This window comes from Eleginops maclovinus, chromosome 6 (assembly GCF_036324505.1).
Source record: "Eleginops maclovinus isolate JMC-PN-2008 ecotype Puerto Natales chromosome 6, JC_Emac_rtc_rv5, whole genome shotgun sequence".
Classification (NCBI taxonomy): domain Eukaryota; kingdom Metazoa; phylum Chordata; class Actinopteri; order Perciformes; family Eleginopidae; genus Eleginops; species Eleginops maclovinus.
The window spans coordinates 9,573,806-9,592,919 of NC_086354.1; the positions used below are offsets into that span (position 1 = coordinate 9,573,806).

At 38.3% G+C, this 19,114-nt stretch overlaps 1 protein-coding gene across 1 annotated transcript in view; it reads left to right on the forward strand.

The window, feature by feature from the left end:
• The window catches only part of pappa2 (pappalysin 2), a 66,368-nt gene that overhangs the window by 44,040 nt on the left and 3,214 nt on the right, over positions 1 to 19,114 (forward strand). Inside the window, exons 18-26 of the mRNA XM_063884889.1 lie at positions 86 to 151; positions 237 to 333; positions 793 to 970; positions 3,870 to 4,083; positions 6,300 to 6,468; positions 6,647 to 6,779; positions 8,036 to 8,157; positions 11,206 to 11,277; positions 17,224 to 17,322. Of these exons, the coding sequence (XP_063740959.1) occupies positions 86 to 151; positions 237 to 333; positions 793 to 970; positions 3,870 to 4,083; positions 6,300 to 6,468; positions 6,647 to 6,779; positions 8,036 to 8,157; positions 11,206 to 11,277; positions 17,224 to 17,322 (1,150 nt within the window). The remainder of the gene's footprint in view (positions 1 to 85; positions 152 to 236; positions 334 to 792; positions 971 to 3,869; positions 4,084 to 6,299; positions 6,469 to 6,646; positions 6,780 to 8,035; positions 8,158 to 11,205; positions 11,278 to 17,223; positions 17,323 to 19,114) is intronic.

A 19,114-nucleotide genomic window follows, 5' to 3' on the forward strand; every position in this document is an offset into this window, starting at 1 on the left:
AGGCTTTCTAGTTGCTCGTCTGTCTTTCCCTGCCTCTCATCCTTCTCCTTCTCCTTTCTCCCTCCTCCTCTATCTCCTGATATAGCTGTTTGCGGCAACCGTGTCAGTGGGAAAGCTGCAGGCCTCCCCATTTAGAGCATGCGACTGTCAGGTAGGCCCTTTGCAATGAAACACTGAACAATAAGAGAACTGAAACAACAAACAAAAGAACTCTATATATCAGTGTGTCTCTGTAGGTGTACAGGAGGAGGGGAGTCCTCTCACTGCTCTGTTCAGTGTCATCGTGGTTTCAGCATCAGTGTCCACAACAGCAGGGGAACCCTACCCCACCAGGTAAACTGAATCCAAAGTTATACATACTTTAGGTAGAAAAATGTTTATTCTGCCTGAGATAGTTGCATCTTGTTTTGATTCCAATAAGACATCCTATGGAACCAAATACATTGTATGCAAATAACACTGTATTTCAAAGGAAAATCTCATGTGTCTTATATGCAGGTGTATAACCTAAGCAATGTGTCATAGGGTTCAAATCAACCAAATCACTTCAGAATATTACAAAGGGCTGAGTCAAATGCTTAAACATTGCTGAGAAATCTACCTAATTAGATTGATAGAATTAATTTAACATTTCAATTGTTTTTCAGTTGTTTTATTATATTAGTGATTTTGTTTAACAGGACAGTTAACTACAGCAAACGCCTTCTTATTATGAACAAAAATATGCTTTCGTCTTGCCATTATGTGATGCTTCCCTTCTCTTTCTTCTTTTCTTTCTTTCTTTCTTTTCAGAAAGAGACTCATCTGGAGTGTTTCCATGGTTCATGGGATCGCGTCGTCAGCTGTCAGCCTGTAGACTGCGCCCTGCCCGATCAGTCTCATGTCTACCACGCTATATTCAGTTGCCCCTGGGGAACCACCTTTGGCAAACAATGCTCTTTCACCTGTGGGTCACCAGCTATACTACAAGGTAAGTCATTGTCTGTTCTGCTCTTTTCTACTCTATTTAATTAATTCTAGTCAAGTCTCTTCCTAAACATATGCTGTGAATCAAGTAACTTGATGGTGCACTCATAACAGTCAAAACGTTGAGTGAGGACACTTCACTCACTCAATGATCGCCATCTTGGAAACTTAACAGATTTGGTACCAGCCATAATTGCAGATGCCCTGACGAAAATAGTCCTAAGCTATACAAATCAAATTAAAACATGTGTTTCTTTTCTCACTATTTAATAAACGTGTAAAGGCACTAGAGCAGTGTGTAATTTGTGAGTGTTTACAGAGAAAAAACTAGTCGTGTACTTTTGGAACGCATCCAAAATGAGACATCTATTTTCATTGTTAAAACCAGTAGAAAAATACATGGTCATACTTCATCGCATCGGTTTCCTGCTAACCGTGCAAATAATAATTTATTTTTCATACATTCCTAAAATCGTATTGCCTACGTTAGGGTTAGACTATTCCCATTAAGACAAACCGAAACACAATAGATTAATTATCTGAGAAACCTCCTTTTATCAACATCATTTTGAGCTTCTTACAATTAAAAAACAAATGCTCTCTGCTGCTACGACCTACCTAATGACAGTTACAGCCCAATCTCGTGGGCAGACAAAACACAGCAAGATGCTTCACTAGTTACATTCCATAAAATGAAATGGACATTAAACCTTTATTTGATACAATTACAGTATACAATTGGAGGCCTGTTTTTTTTAACTGGTCCCATCCTGTTATAATTATAGACAGTGTTTAAAACAAATTAGTTTAAAAAAACAGCTAACAGAAGGGGAACTAATCTACAGTGTTGCAATAAAATCACAGTGGAAATGCCCTTTACAAAATCACAAACATGTCTTCCCTCAATGAAGATTGCTCCTCAGTCTCTCTGCTCCTTTAAAGTGTAAGTGTGGGTTGCAGTGAATCAAATTCAGGATGAACACTGATAGACAGCTATATGGCATATTCCTCTTCCCTTTACACACAACACAATTTCCCTATACTCAAATGTCTACGAAGCTTTTAAAAACACAACTAACACCCTAATGAGTCAGAACAAATATTGCCTGTGGCCACAAAAGAGAAAAACATTTCCCCTATTTAGAAAAGTTGGTTACACAATGTAGCTTCTTGAAGTGATTAGGCGGAACAAGCGTGATGTCTACACACTTCTGTCTGTGGTCGGAAAGCCACTGCTAGTGCTCGAATGTCGTAGTAGAGTCAGCAGTTAGTGTGTCCATGGTCTAAATTCAGATTTTGTAGAAATAATTTGATTTGTGGCTTTTGTGAAATATGTTTGAAGGCCATCAAGCATCAATCAGCAAGGAAATAAAGCACACTGTAGTTCAGGAGAATCTATTCCACACACAAACAGCTGTAATGGATTTTCATCATCACCACACCAGTGCAATGTTTAAATAGCTTATAAAAATGTGATGCTATGTTAAAGATTCATTACATTTTATAGACCCAATAACAATTGTGAAAGGTTTAGGGTGGTATGATTCAGCACTCACACACATGCACACCAATGCTCATGCTTCATGTGAGGCCATACAGGCATAGAACATATTAGCTTTGGGCAATGTTGAAGACATGGTCTCCTTTTCCTCATAATTGCACAAGACAGACCCATGAAACAAAAGTAGAATGTTTAGCCGGACAGAAATCAATCCATGCTGTTGACCTACTTGTGCTTTTCTCATGTACTCCTTTCTGTTTCAGTTATCTAGTGCAGAAAATATAACTCTATAAAAAAGGTGTCAGCAAGGCTATGAGGCTATACTTTTGAAAGAAGCAGTCAAACAATCTTATTTTAAATGAAGAAATTCAATAAACACTTGCTTCCAAAATGTTCACTTGGTCTGTTACAATCAGTAGCTTACTGGCTAGTTTAAGGACATGTTAACTCCATATAGATATTGCTGTGTAATTAACAATACTTAAGGTTATAAAGTAACTTAGTTATGTTTGTTTGTTAAAACCTTGAAACTTATCTACATGTGTGTCATTGCAGTTATGTTGTTTTTCACTCGCCACCTGCCCCGAGCAAGTGTGATGCTTTAATCATGTGTGAATGCTTGCATACACAATTTCTCCATGTTGTTACAGTAAGAACCTTGACCCTGCCTTGCTGTGGTGGGTTTTTTAATTTGATAGAATTGAGCCATTAAATGTCCTTAAGAAATCTATGTTTGATGTTTGAAAAGGTATAGGAATCCTGTGTATTTAGTCTGAATAAAAATCAGGTCCAATACGATCTGCACTTTGATTCAGACACTGGAAAATCTTGTAGAGGTGAAATCAAATCTGTCCAGAAGTTAAGTCACTCTATATAACAGAGTTTGCGTGGTCAGAGTTCACTTTTTCGGACTTCTAATGAACATTAAGCCCATCAAAACAATATTCTATGGAGGTCAATTCGAAGGGCAATACAAACCATCCCCAAAGAAATGTACCATACAAAACAAAGCACATTTAATTCATCAAAAAGAAGGGCACACAGAGAGTGCAGACCTCCGCCAATGCCAATTCCATAAGTGATAAATAATACCCAGTGTGTCGGATCCGCTCCAAATTGTTATGGATCTACAGTACCTTTGCTTTTGTTAAATCCTTCCACCAAGTTTCATGAAAATGGAGCAGGTAGTTTGGTAATCCTGCAGATAGACAGACAATCAAACCAATATATCAAACCTAAAACATGACCTGAGTGGCAGATGTTATCACGGTTTATTCAGGTTTTAAATAACAGAGAAAATAGCCAATTGTTTACCAAGTATATCTTTCTGCATTGCACCATTGTGTAAAACACACACACACTCCCACTGTACTCTGAATATTACTCCCTCACCTCTCCTCAGGTGACAGTGACCGGTTGGTGTGCTTGGAGGACGGTCTGTGGTCTTTCCCAGAGGCTTACTGCAAGATCGAGTGTTCAGAGGTTCCAGACATACCCAATGCCAAACTGCTTACTGCAGACTGTCTGGCCTCAGGGCACGACGTTGGCTCTGTGTGCCGTTACAAATGCAACACAGGCTTCTATGTAATGGGGAGCCTCAAAAAGAAGATACCGCGGTAAGTGTTTTGGGACTGTTTGTAGCTCAGTGCACAAAGATACAGCTGCCGGGGTTTGGAGGGCATCTTTACATATATTGAAAATGTAAGTATTTAAAATAGTGTATCACAACTTTTTCAGTTCAATTCCCAAAGTGGAAACCAGTGAGTCCCATAGCGCCATACGGCGAGCTGCCAATGTACCTAAATATAGTGAAATCAATTTAATTAACTTAAAATGTTCTCAAAAATTCACATAAACAAAACATTTCTATTTAAAATGCATAATTTCAATAACCACTTACGTTTGAATATCATCAAGTCAATCATGTAACATCATCAGGTAGAGACTGACGTCTTTCGCAACAGCTAGCTAGCCAACATTTCCCATTTTAATCAACATTTCGTTTTTATGTACAAAGACATTAAATAACTACATTTTCAACAGATCACATGTTCTGGGTTGTGCAGTGCCTTTTAATTAACATCTGTGTAGTCAGCAGACCAAAGTAAATGTATTGTTTTTATCACACATGCCTTGCCGGTAATTAAGGAAATACCTTCTTTCCCTTTACTTTTTAAGATTCCCGCTATGCACTGCTTGATATTATTAGGATACTTGATTAACATTTGTTTGCAATGGTGTAACAAAGGACTACATGAACACCCTAACCTCAATAGTAAAGTCGAGACGGGTACAATTTAAAGAGGCTTTGGTCCATCACCTGCAAAACAATGTTCTGTTTTGAAACAAGCTCAAATTAAGGTCCAATAAAATATGTACTGCAACTAACTGGGCCTTTCTGTTACTTTGCCAATTGTATCCATTGGGCAACTGCTCATTACTTAACACATTTCACATGTTGGTAATGAGTTGAGGGTTTTCTAATAGGTGGAGACACAACCGCTGAGGTTATGAGTTTATATCCTGCTTAAGATGAAGTCAGATATCTCTCTTCACACGTTTCTGTATGTAATAGCAACCATCAAGAGTCCATTTACTATAACATACAGCAGTACTATTTTTCTCGCTGTCTTTAATTGTAGTTAAAATGCATTATGTGTAAAAACCTAATAAGCTGACTTTTAGTATCATAAAGTATACCACCAATAAAATATATACGCCCTATAGTGCTGTATACATATAATTTCCACCTAATATGGTGAGAAACTATCTCCATTCGCAGCTGTGTTTCTTTATGAGTAATGGCTTTTCAAACATGCAGTATGCGTAAACATTTTAATAACCGTGATGCTTTATTAGTCCAACATGTGAATGTGAACAGCAGCAGGGAGATAGGACTTTCACTATTACCTTTGAGACATGTTCCCACATAAATGTTCACTGCTACAAAAACTGTTGCATTTAAACACTACATGCAACACACTTTTGATGAATTTACTTAGAAGATTTGTCCGTCTTCTGCACTATATATTTGGTTATCTTATACAACAAAATCACATGGATCCTTGAGTTATGGCTTGTACGGGTTTAGTGAGATCACAGTGACATTTGACCTTTTCACAAAGTAAATATTACCAGTACAGTCCTAAATTTGAGAATAATTATTTCAAAACATTTGGGGGGTCACACTGACCAACACAATGAAATAATTTCATTCTTGAGTCCAAATGGAACGTTTGTGCCAAATTTGAAGAAATTCCCTTCTTGGGTTCCTGAGATATTATGTTTACGAGAATGTAACGGATGGACAACCACAAAACCTAAAGGCCACCAAGAAGTGAACATGAACGAGCAATAAAGAATTCTCTGGAACTCTTATGAAACGAAGACGACACCAGTTTTTCTCATTTTCTTTGCAACTTCAAAAAGCTCTTTATTTTTCTCATAATGCCTGTGCTGCAGCACCTCTTTTCACCCTCTGTCTGAAACCAGAGCCAAGTTGGCTCTGTTGTGATAGGCCCATCATGTAATATGTTGAAGCGCTAGCCAATAGAACCTCTATTGTTACAAAGTGATGTCACCATGTTAATGAAGTAAACAAAGGAGTCCTATGGAGGAGTGTCAGGCAGGGGGGGCTGAGTGTGAGTGAGACACTCCCTCTGGTATTAACTGGGATAATTTCACCTTGGCAGACCATTTGCACTCACAAACACCCATATAACAAACTACAGAAGAGGGAAACCCCCCAAAAGCATAAATGGGCCTCTTTGAAAAGGTTTTTCAGAATCAAGATCACTCAAGGATGTGTCCATTTTTCGAATGTTGTCTCTAGGAAGTTTTTCAAGATGGAGTGCCTGGAGGGGGGGCAGTGGGAGACAACTAATTGTGAGCCCATATCCTGCCCAGCAATACCCGATGTGTTCCAGGGCATGTATAGCTGCACCAATGGCCTGCAATACGACACCCTCTGCACCCTGCAGTGCCCGGACGCCACAGAAAATGTCAGTAAATACTGAAACTAAGGCATTATTTATTTCATTGAGTGATAAAACAATGATAATAGTTTAAACTAAACTGACTGAATAACTGTTTCCCATACTGAGCTGTATAAAGACAGAAGTGTAGGCCAACCACAGGCCATTGAGGACCACAATGAGTTTTATCTGTGTTTGTATCCAGAGGGAAATCCGCTGCACTAAGGATGGTGAATGGACTGCAGAGTTCACCATGTGCTCCAAGCTACAGGGATCGTGCTCTCCTCCTCCCAATCTCTACTCGGTAGAGTACAGCTGTGATCACGGGATGGATGTCGGTGAGTGTAACCTTTCTGGGACTAGAATGTAATCCATCCAAAAACCAACAGTCCTGATTATATTCTGTCAACAAAAAGACATACGCAGTAACCTACATGGTCTTTGGCTTGGCAGGTTACACACCAAGCAAACAGAAAATACATTCATAGAGGTAGCGCATCTTCCTGTCTACATTGACATTCACTTATTGTAACTCATTTAATTTAATACTAACAATTCATGGTATTTATTTTTGAGCTCATAGAGGTTTACATTGCATATTACATATATTAGACACATTGAATACGGTGGACCATACTCACATGAGCAATTAAGGGGTAAAGTTTCTTGCCACCGGACACTACGGCATGTTTAGTGCCTTGGTGGTGTGTTTCCCTGGTCCCCTGATGAACAACACCACTGCGCCACAGCTGCCCTAATTTAAGTCTTTTTTTCCCCCTTATTCGAGCAATGTTATTCTCCACTACTGTTGAAAACCAGCAATCAGAGGCAGTGTTGTAATATTTAAAAAATGTAAGCTCTATAAGGGAAATTGTAGCAAAGATACCAAAAAGTGTTGCTGGTAATCAACAGTAACGGACCAATTACACCAGAGCGCAGGTCTGAAAACAGGCGCAAATACAGTGCACTTTTTATTGTCAAGATACCAAATTAGCAGAAAATTGCTGCACACATGCTCTGAGTCATCTGTAGAGACGCCTTTTCAGGTTTTTGAAGGTACTGACCCAGTGAACCTATACATAACATATATCAAATCTACTTACTAAATGTAGTTTTTTACTACTTCAGTGTTCAGCATTTTTGTGCCGAGTGTTGAATTAAATTATTACAGAGCATAAAACATAAGCACTCATGCACTTAAGCTAGTAAAACTGAAAAGTGAATCATCATATTTCAGTTTGTCAAACTACATATTAAATAGATGCTATTTTGGTTAAATGCCAGTCATGAGGACACGAACCATCAGACAGACATACTCCACACACACACACACACACACACACACACACACACACACACACACACACACACACACACACACACACACACACACACACACACACACACACACACACACACACACACACACACACACACACAAACGCTGAGACCAAAGATTACGGTGGTCTAAAGTTATGTGGTTTGTTTTTTCCTTAATGTTTGAACATGAATAAATTCAACAGATGCTAATGACGGTTAGAGGTAAGTCTGTTTGTTTTTTTTTTGTTTTTTTTCTCCTTCTTTTTACTTGCAGGTGCTGTTTGCTACCCAACATGCATTGTGGCTCTGGACATGGATCTGCGTGACCCGGTGGTTTTACCCAATGACAATACAGTTGAGTCTTTAAAGCACTGGATGTTACCAACCACAGTCAAGGTAAGAAAATCATCACTAATAAATAATAAATATATATTAATGGTAAGAAAAATATGTGGGTTTCTCTATAACCCATGCAACATTAAAGTAATGCTTTCCCCTTTCTAGTACAGTTAGACTTGGAGAACTAGAATCTACAAGTTATGACTTGTTGGTGTTAAAGACAAGTGTTGTCCTTTAACAACAGTTGTAAGAGGTTAGAGGTACGTGTTTTAGATCTCCTCCCTACAAGGCAACCACTGTTTTCTGTTGGTACTAAGGGGTTGAGGGGAGATCTCAATTTAACTACTAGTATGGGTCAAGTTCAAAAAACGCATCAGTTATGGTAGCATTGATGATTATTACTGAAGAATGTTTCAATCCCATCATTCTCCTATTGTTTTGCAGAGCATCTGTCAAGTGTGTCATTTTGAAATAAAAAACACTTTTGGGCATGACTAAATATTAAATAGATCTATCAATGGCAGCTTGAGTGCAGTCATTTTAATGCAGGTTTGCTAAGTCATTATGGAAAACACAAGCTTTTTTCACTGACTGGCTTAGTGTATAAAGTATATGCTTTAAATCAATGTCAATTTGATCCAGTTCAGTAAAACACAGAGCTTAGAAGTGCTGTGCAGACAGGCTTGCACCTGTTGCTAAGCTGCTTCAAGTTAAATAATGAGGCATGATACACGGTGAAAAACAGATTGTTTGATTGGTTAAATAACCAGTACTGAGCAAGGTGTTGTTGTAGATACTATTTGAGGACTCCTGGCAGGTTTTGTTTAACAGTTGTTGTTTTGCTCGCTTGCTGCAATGACAAACTGCTGAGATTTATTTTACACAAAACACCCATCATAATGAATAATGCATCTGAACATCTGGTGGTCGGAACAACAGCTTGGAGTGCACTGAGCTGCTGCTCCAGAGTCAGTAAAGCACAAAGCTAAAAATTGCAGATTGAGACCAAGACGGCTCATTTCGGGGTCAGTCAACCTACAAAAAAAGAGTATTTGCTGCCAATGCTTTTTTTGCAACATTATAATTCTCATCTCATCACTTACCTGTGAGATTAAGAATTAATATTTACAATACTAACCTCTAAAAACAGGGGTATTATACTTAAATCACATTATTGTTCTTATACTCTATGTCTGAGTAGACCTGTGTTCAACCTCTAACTGAAACTGATTCATGACCCCATTTTACCCATTACACTGAAAATAAATAATACCACATTCACATTTTAAAAAGAGTTTGAGGTAAAATTGATGTTTAAGATCATTTATGTGGATTTTTCCAAATAAATATGAATAATTACCCTTGTTTGGACTCTGATAATGTTGTTTAGTCACATTGTGAGTACAGACATCAGAAAATTGATCTGATTTCCAGTAATCCAAGCCAGGAGAAATTTGAAATATCTCATAAATATTGGCATTTTAAAATTAGATATTTTTTACCAACACCTAATACATTTAACATTTTTAAACCTCAAGAAGACAAAACTTTTCTTGAAATTGTGTTAAAAAAACAAAAACGAAAACAAGAACATCATTTATTTTTTTTAAACACAATAAGCTCAGATGAATCTCTCTGCCAAATGGAATTTTTCCATCCAGCTAAGTATTTGAAATGTGTTTCATAGCAGATGTTTGACTTAATCTCCGGGGAGACAGTATCTTTCAATTCCATTTTTAACTCCAATCTGTGCCAGCTAATCACATCGAAACACACAACAAAATCCACCTCATGTGTATGCGAGTTTGTGTTCTTTATAATTTAAGTGGTTTTGAATTACTGGAAATCACAGGCAGATAGCAAGAGTAAAGGTTCCTGTTGACGTCAAAGCCTTTTAGGAAGTACACATCCCTCGCACACACAGTGTATACAAGTCACCATGAACAAACTTGTAGGAATGTCAGAGCTTGGGTTGAGTTAGAGCTCTGTTGTTTTTTGCTTTAAAGGTGGGTAATGTTACCCAATATCATATCTCAGTTATCGCTTCTACGTTAATGCTGTCGCAAACACTGCTCCAGTTTCGCCTAACATTTGGGTGGTCAGTCAACCAGTCAGCCAACCAGTTAATACACCATTGCCAAGGTCAAATAGTTGGCTGGAGGTCTGGTAACTTGCGCCATATCTTTGGCACTGCCTGATGATTTTCAAGGCATTGTGTTATCTAAAGTTCAGGAATCAGGTCTCCGTTGCTGGGGAGGGAGGCTGGACACAGGGGAGCATCCATTTTCTCTGTCCATATTTGTTAGTCAATCAGCTATCTGTTAAACCACCTTGTAAATTCGGCTTCATCCAAATCTCACAATGCAAGTGTTGAGTCATCCACTTAAGAAGAAGAAGTAGAAGATGGACTTTTATGGAGTTGTATGAAACAATCTCTTTATCAAAGCAAACAATGCAAAAAGGAAGCAAAGGTGTGCAAGATAAACTTCATGAAACGGCAAGGCAGGTCAAAACAGATTATTGGTGTAATGACAACATTACAATAACTGTTAACTCTAGAACTACTTCTAAAGTAATCTTTTGCTACTTTATGCAGGTAAAAATATTGTTTTCCTCCACACAACCATCAGGCCAAAATGCCAAATATCTTAATAATAATATTATAAATAAAATAATAATATAATCTAATTGAAATATTGCCTAGAAATTTGTTTTGAAACTGTATGCCCCCATAGAATAAAATAGCTACTCTAAATTTGAGCATATCAAATGTTTGACTGAATTTGAAATCGGCATGGAGCCAGATTTGGTAAACAGGACATCACAAAGTCTGTAAGTAGCAGTCTTGCACCTTTGGTTATCTTCAAAGTTGATATTGAAAATGGTACAATGTAACCCAGCTTCCAAGTTCCATCTGATGTACAACCTACATTCAAGTATTTCAGTAAAAAAAAATAGGTTTAGCTGTCAATTCATGTACATACTTTAAGCCTTAAGATTACAAAAGTCATCATAATTATGATATTGTTTTCCATAGCATTAACACTAGTTATCCCTGTCCTGTGACTGCTTGGCTCAATCGTTCTTAATTGCTTTGTTTTCCAGAGCATAGTCTGCACAGGGATGATGAAGTGGTTCCCTGACCCTCAACACATCCATTGCATCCAGTCATGTGAGGTAAGAGCCAAATAGCCAAACAGCAAACACAGGAGTATGTTCAAATACTTTCCATCGAGATATCAGTCTAATGGAGGTTTTAGAAACTGTTAAATCAGTGTATTGTCTATTTTAGTCTGATTGATGCGGTACACTGCCAAGCGCTGGAAACTGAGTACCTGAACTTTCTCCCTGCGAAAGATCTGCTGTTTTTAGTCTGGTGAGAAGGGAAAAAGGTCAAAGTCAAAGTCAACAAAGTTGTTATGGCTGCATGTACCTTTTGTAACACACATTTGGTTGTTTCCATGATAAAAAAAGTCATTAGGTTTTGATTCTAGCTGACAGCATACATGTATCCCTTTATTTAAAGGGGATTTAGGAACTTAGTGTTTGGTAGCTCTTGCATTACCATCTTGCCCCTCGGTTTTCCCAAACAAAAGAAAGTCTAGTGTATTTCAGTTCTTGCATACCAAATCTAGTGTGTGATTATTTGTGCTTACAAAGCCTTTAAGGTCAGGTAGATCTCAGTTGGGCTTTCACCCCTTTGTTATCACATATATTATTATATTACCTTATTATTGTCGAAAAAGGTTGACTAGAATACCCTAACAATGACACAATTGTTGGGAAAAACCACATTCAATTTACTGCCTAAGCAAAACCTTCCAAGAATCAAACGTGAAGCAAAACCCTGTGTATCCCTGTTGAAAATATACCAGAGTCAGTGTGTAATGTACTTCACATTTCATGATGACAAGTCTAAGCCAGAAATGTATATTCTGACAGTTCAAACTTTACAATAATCCTTTTCAAATATGTCCAAAGGGCCTTTACAGAGAAATGAACATTGCCAAACGTTGTTGAGTCTGCCAAGACTAATGTATTATCTGATAAAGAAAAAACAAATCAATCATCGCATTTTGTTAGATTAAGATGAATTGTTTATACTGACAGCCTTTTAAATGTGTCTGCCAACTTTAAAAAAGATAACCCTAGCGAGTGCTGAAACTCTTACTGTTTAACATAAGTAGCCATGGCCGGATTCTTAAGATGAAAACTAAATCTGTCACTCTTACTGTAGTCTAACAGATGAAAGATGACAAAACACAAACATGTTGATTCCCCTACCATCTACACATTTTGAAAAGCTGTGTGACTTTAAAAAAGGTATTTGCCCAAATTATGTTCTCAAACATGTACATAAAAAAGGGCTCTGAGAGCACATTGTAATCTTGGAACAAGTCCCAGAGAGAAGTTTATTACATTTCGGTGTTGCCCTGTTTGTTGGAAGCTTGCTGCTTTAGCCTAGTAGGTCAGTTGGTCAATCCAACATTTTAGTTCAACATCCATTTACGCAACTTATTAACTTATGAAAACAGTGACAAGTTGAAAGATCTTTAAAAAAATAAAAATGCTAGTAAGTGCAAATCAACCATTTCAGTCTAAAACGGCAAGTGGTTAAGTTATAAGAACACCGTTGCTTGACAATTGTATAATCAACAATGTGAACCTCTAGAGGCGGTCAATATTTCAATTTCGAAATTCTAAGTATGGTTGATGGTGAGTTTGTGTCATAGTTGGAAGTTAACTGCAATTAAACATCCATTTCTGCTCAGATTTGAGGCTGAATCAACTACAATCCTAAAGTCAGATAGTTTTTATTTTGGCAATCATCCGTTGGGTTCAGAAAAGGCTGGAACTACCCATGGAACACATAAACTGTTGATGTCTCACGGTATTAAAATATTCTTCCTACCTGCCAGCACAACATTTTCCCCTTCCACCTTTCCGTGAATGTTGCTAGGCGAAACAGTTTCTTATAACCTGCACCTCCATGACAACATTGTAAATTACACCAGACCACATGTGCCGCATATGCCAGATCTCATCCAGATGCCATCGCTCCCAATCTTTCTCTTTCTGTGCCTCTCTTTTTATTCTTTTTTAACTGCCAGGCTCTGTAATGGTTTCATCTACTTTATAGCCTTAGAAATAAAGTGGGATAAGTAAAAAATGACTGCAGTGTTTTAATGTTGTTCTGAGAAAGTTCTTAGCGTGATCGAAATGTTTGCTGAACTAATAAGGACAAAGAATTTGATAATGTTGTGTAACAGAAAGCCAATTAAACGCATTGGCTTGTGCATCACTTAGTACGAGGCATTTAGGCAAAGAAGACAAAATCTATTTGGACCATTTGGTTGGTGGATGCTGTGTTAATCCCCTTGATCACATCACGAAAAACTGTATAGTAGCTTTCCAGTCTAAAGCAAGTAATAATAATAACTTCCACATTGATGATCAAGCAGAGTTGTGTTTACATCACAATAGTTCTGCATGAGGCTGGTTATATACTGATTTTTCTGACCCTAACCTCTGCCCAAAACTAACATAAAGAGGTCTTTACTGGCACAGAAGGCTGAATGCTTTAAAAGGGAAATCAGGTCTGAAATTAATGTAATCATAAGTGAACCCACAGTAAATGTAACAATCCATCAACAGCACTTTGTCATTAGAGTTGCAATACTTCAATACTGTAAAAGAAACATTTTCTTGTAGACATGGCTCTATTTCTTCTAATTTCTTCTGAAACACATGGTGTAGGTTTCAATCAGACAAACACAACCGAAGCAAATAAACTGAATGAGACTCGTTAAAAGTAAAAGGCAGTCAGAAGAGTAGGTATTTTTAGCTCAGACAATTGTTCGAGAGTGGAATCATTTATGGTTTTAAGGATACATTTACAATACCTGGATTACATTTGTACAAATGTAGTAAGAAACACAGGTTTTCCAAATACAGAGTTTTAGAGAGTTTTGCAGAAAAGTTTACACTGGCAGTGACTGTCATTTTGAAATGTGGGTATCAGACTTTATGTGTTTATGTGCACTTAGGTCATCGGAAACATGTTGGCTGTTAATTTACTTCTAAAACTTGTAAACAAGAAAAATGTTTATTTTTAAAAGGTTGAGGGATTAGGAGAAATACAGCTACATCTGTGAAATATGACTGCTTGGCCTTGTATATGGTTAACCACCAGATTTCTAAAGTTCTTTGGGAGCAATATACATTCCGAATAAGGAGAGCATTACTTTGACACATTGCATTAGGAGGTAAACCAAGACTCCTTGTTGTTATGAATTTGTTTTACTCTGAAACAGTTCAATAACCAAAACTTGAACCAGCTAAACATTTTTGACATTTTGACCATTCGATAATGTGGTGTCCACAGGCTATTTGTACAACAAACACAAACACATTAGTAACTCTGCTCCCAAAGTCCTGTCCTGTTATCACTTCTACAGTCCAATGCTCCAGCAATAAATATGGTTTAAGACATCTTAAAGAGGCAGATTCAGTTCAATAAACAAGTTCACCCATTTCCCGTGGTTCCTTTGGTCTATATGAACTTATAATACAAATCTGACAATTATGTTCCACAGAATTGGTAAGTCACAGAGCGACTGCATGTTAAGTGGCTTTTTTGGGGTAACCTTTCTTTGTTTACGGCACAGTTCTTATGAAAACATATACTGTATATCTTTTTTTAGTTCTGAGAATATAAAAAAATTGCCAATAATTCACCAAGTAACAGAGTTACATCACATACTGTCGGGTAAACTACAGGTGACTGGGTTTAACAATCCATATACATATACACATACTTCCTCTGAACTCCCCAAACTGTCTTTCCTATCAAAAGGGAAACACATGGAGAAGAGTAAAGAGAAAAAGGCAAACCTCAAACTCCCCCACCAACACATTTCTAATAGCTTCGGGTGAGTGGGGCAAAGCTAGCAAAGGAGGAGGAGATGAAAAAATGTCTGCTATAAAAGGAAAGATACAGGTACTTGGAAGGAAGTGATAAATTAATGTAGTGCCGTTCGACATACAGTATCTTCTTTTATAATGTTCTGACGGAGAGCTTTGCTATTGCTGATGACAGCACATTCTCCCTTTTAAAATGCCAATGTTTGGAAGTGGAATATTTCTGTTATTTATGTTTCAGTGGAGCCTTGACTACTTCCATTTTGTTAGTCTCTTTTACACTTTTTTAAGTTATTGTAACATTAATTCACTTTTCAGTTGACCTTTCGATTTCCTCTGGGGGAATAATGTGCATCTAACTCTGGCAGGTCTAATACTTTAAGGATTTGTGCATTTCTGTCAATTCCATTTGTTTTGTAAAGAGATCTACTGAAATGAGCCTCCAAACCTGGCCCTGGCTGTCCTGTCTTGTAATACCAATATTTCCTCTAGGTGATGGCATTCACTGTAGTGCCCTATCAGCCCTAAATCCAACATTGAAAGTAGAACAAAGTAAAATTGCCCTGAGAGCTTGTCAGTTCTATTGAAGCAAGAGTCTCTCTGTAAGTTTCGATAGTTTGTTTAGAGTTCTTTGAATTTCTTTATTGTCATTGTACAGCATAGGGCAAACAGTAGCCAATGCAAACCCAAGCTACAAAAGTTGGGGTACAGTTCTAACCCTCCTCTACATCAGCAAACGTTCTGTTTTATTTATGTGTTTAGAAATATGTAAGATTAAAACTGACAGCCGGCTTAGAAGGTCTGCATAATGCATGACCGCCCTATAAAGGTAATTTACGTACTAGTATTGATTTGGGTGAGGCATCTGTTGCAGTTCTGGTAAAGTATTTACTCAGAAAAAGAACGATTAAATAGATTTATTTACGCAACAGCAGTTGAGTTGGGATAGGCAAGGGGATTCGTCAAGTAAGAAGTTCTTTGAAGTGATGAGAAAACTGCAGAAATCTTCTCTGCAGATGCTCTCTCCCTTTGCACAGGTTAGGCCGAACCTTAATTCTTTGAAATGACTCCATCAGCTCATCAGAGAAAGCCAATAGTATCTTTGGCACTCAACACTTTTTTTCATATTGTTGGCACTTGTCGGAACCCTTAAAGTTTTGCCTAAAACATTAATAAGGTTTTCATCATGACATGTTTGAGATTTTATGTAACTTAAATTCCACAAATTTTGAGTGCCACTGCAGAGTTTCTCCAGAAGGACTCCCACACTGGCCAGAGCATTGAAAAAACAGTTTGAGGAATTGTCATTAACGCGTACTCAAAGTAAGGTGAAGCATACCGTAACAGTCCTCAAATAACATCTGTCTGTCTACTCTGTCTGTCATAGTTTGAATAAAAAGGTTGTCTAAATGAAATGTCAAAAAGTAAACCTCTATTGTTTGATTACTTTGATGAATTTTGATATCAGTTTATCCTTTTGTTTATCTCGAATGCCAAAAGAAACCATTTTACGTAACTTCATGGCTTCTAAAAGACTCTTAAGAGTGAAAGCAGTTTTCACTTGTGCAGTGGGTTGGGTATTTGGTCGTTTATCAGACCTTTCATTATATTCCAACTACCTGTAACATAAAGTAATAAGGACTTTCAACAAATGGTATAACACCATCTAAATGTACCACAGTAAATGTCTTGCTTGAAAGTTGTAATTGCTAAGCTGCCAAATTCACCCTTATCTACCATCAGGTTTATCAGAACAACACCTCAAATAGCTGACCAACTAATTCAAAATTAATTTCTTACCATATAAGAGCAAATAGGCCAGGAAGTACACATTGCATCTTTAAAGCTTGGCAATATAAATAAGTAAGATTAAAATGGGTGGAAGATTGACCTTCATAGTGTTCAAAAGATAGAAATGGCCCTCTCTCTAATTAAAGATGCTACCTAATCTCTGGTATCATTAAACCAACAACCTTGGATCGGACTTGGGTTATGCTGCAATAGTGTTTATTTTTGATATGTTTCATGGATTTTTGTTCAAAACAACTTTATTACATGAACATTTCTTTCACGTGGGAAAACAACACATGCTCTTTTTTCTTCTTTTCTTCCATTTTTGTGTTGGCTTTCCATGCTGTGAGGGGTCAAATGATCGTTTTGGGGAGTACATTACTACTGTTTCTTTTTGTAATTTGTGTCTAGCCTTTTGGAGGTGATGGCTGGTGTGACACCATCAACAACCGGGCCTACTGCCAGTATGATGGAGGAGACTGCTGCCCGTCTACACTCTCCACCAGAAAGGTACACAAACAGACATTTCCAATCTCTCGTATTTACATAGGAAGATTGATTGAAGATTTTATCACTTTTACACCATCTGTTTTTGTTTTATTGTATAATGGGGTTTGTTTTTCAAAAGATACAATATACCCTATATCAGTCCACTTTGTTTAAAAGTTAGCAAAGTGTTGTTTTGGCTCACTCATGGCTTGCGTCTTGCAATCAAGATTGTGCTCAGAAGCTGTAGCTGGATTCAAAGCCAGATTCTTCCTGTTTACAGTAGTAGAAATCTGTGTCTTTTGGCACCAGTGCTGTGCCACTACGCAGGAGACTTCTACTAAGCAAACAAACACAGATCCCTGCTACTTTCCCCTCTCTCCTGTTAACGACTGCGCCTATTTGGTCTCCCTCATCTGTACTTAAAACAACAGAGGAGAACTGTGCCCTCCAGCTTTTCCACTAAAATGGTAAATAAGCAGGTTTTCACCACCCCATGCTGCTGTACACTTTCTCACCTCTCATATTAAGCCATTGCTTTGCTGCAGAAGTCGGGACGTCAGAACACACTTATAGTAGTTATTGATATAATGCAACTGATATACTGTATACCCATTACCCGCTATTATTTTTAGCTGACCCCACTGTGTCCCTTTGGTAAAGTTCCCACAAAACACATACACATTTTTTATAACCCTGCTTTGTACATTTTCAAATAAACAATATTTAATGCAGGGCTAATCACTTTGACAAATATGTTGGATACCTTTGTTTATCCGTCCAAACACCATCTCCCTGGTGATAGCTTGTTCGTGCTTGCTACAAAAATGCAAATGCATCACATTACACTAATTGCTCTAAATGATTGCTGTGTATAGTGGGTGGCTAAGAGGAATGGTATGAATAATAATGAGCAAGCCCAGGTTGGGCCAGTGGTGGAAACCAGGCCACTCATTCCCTACCCTGCTTCTACATAAACACATATTTTTTCCCCCTGTTTTTTCTGTGCTTTCATGAGAACTTCACTCCCGTGTGGACGTGTGGGAAGTAGCTCCTCCCACCCCTGCCCTCACTATACCCTATTTGGCTACTGTACAGTAACATATTCATGACACTCATTCAGGGGGCCCGGCCTGTTAATTCCTATGGCCTACAGTTGGCCGAGGCTCCGCTGTCTCCTTCATGTCCACGACACGCCATGACTCACTGGCAGCTCCTTCCTAAACGGAGAACGAGTTCAGCGAGTCTGTAGCTGCCATCGTAATAAATGAGCTGCCAGACTGCCACTAACTGTTCTTTTACAGGGGAAGGGGGGAGGCAGGGGGGGGTGGGGGGAGGGTATGCGGGTGGGAGAAGCGAGGTGTCTGACGGTCTGCGGTTGGGTCGGACACCGTAAATGAACAGCTCAGCAAGCGAGGGTCGTTCCGAGGAAGTCAACTAAACTGCCGTGAGAGTCAGCATCCTGACTGCCACCGCGGCTCCAGCAGAGCGAGGCTGCACGAGGGAGGGCATTTGGGGGGGGGGGGTCATGAATGCCCATTGGATGGTAGTGGTGGAGGGTTTATTTGCAGAACACTCACTTTCTACGTGGCTGAACTTTTGCTGGTGTAGGAAATTACAGAGTTTTGGTGTGACCCACATCAAATATTTTCTCTGCTGCCAACACCAGAACATTTTTTGGAGAGTTGGTGTTTTTAACTCAAACTTGCTACACTTTCAATACACAAACACATATGACCATGGACTTGATCTTGACCGTATTCTGGAAATAACTTCACATATTGCTCCAGTATCTGCAGGAAAAGTCACCCGCATC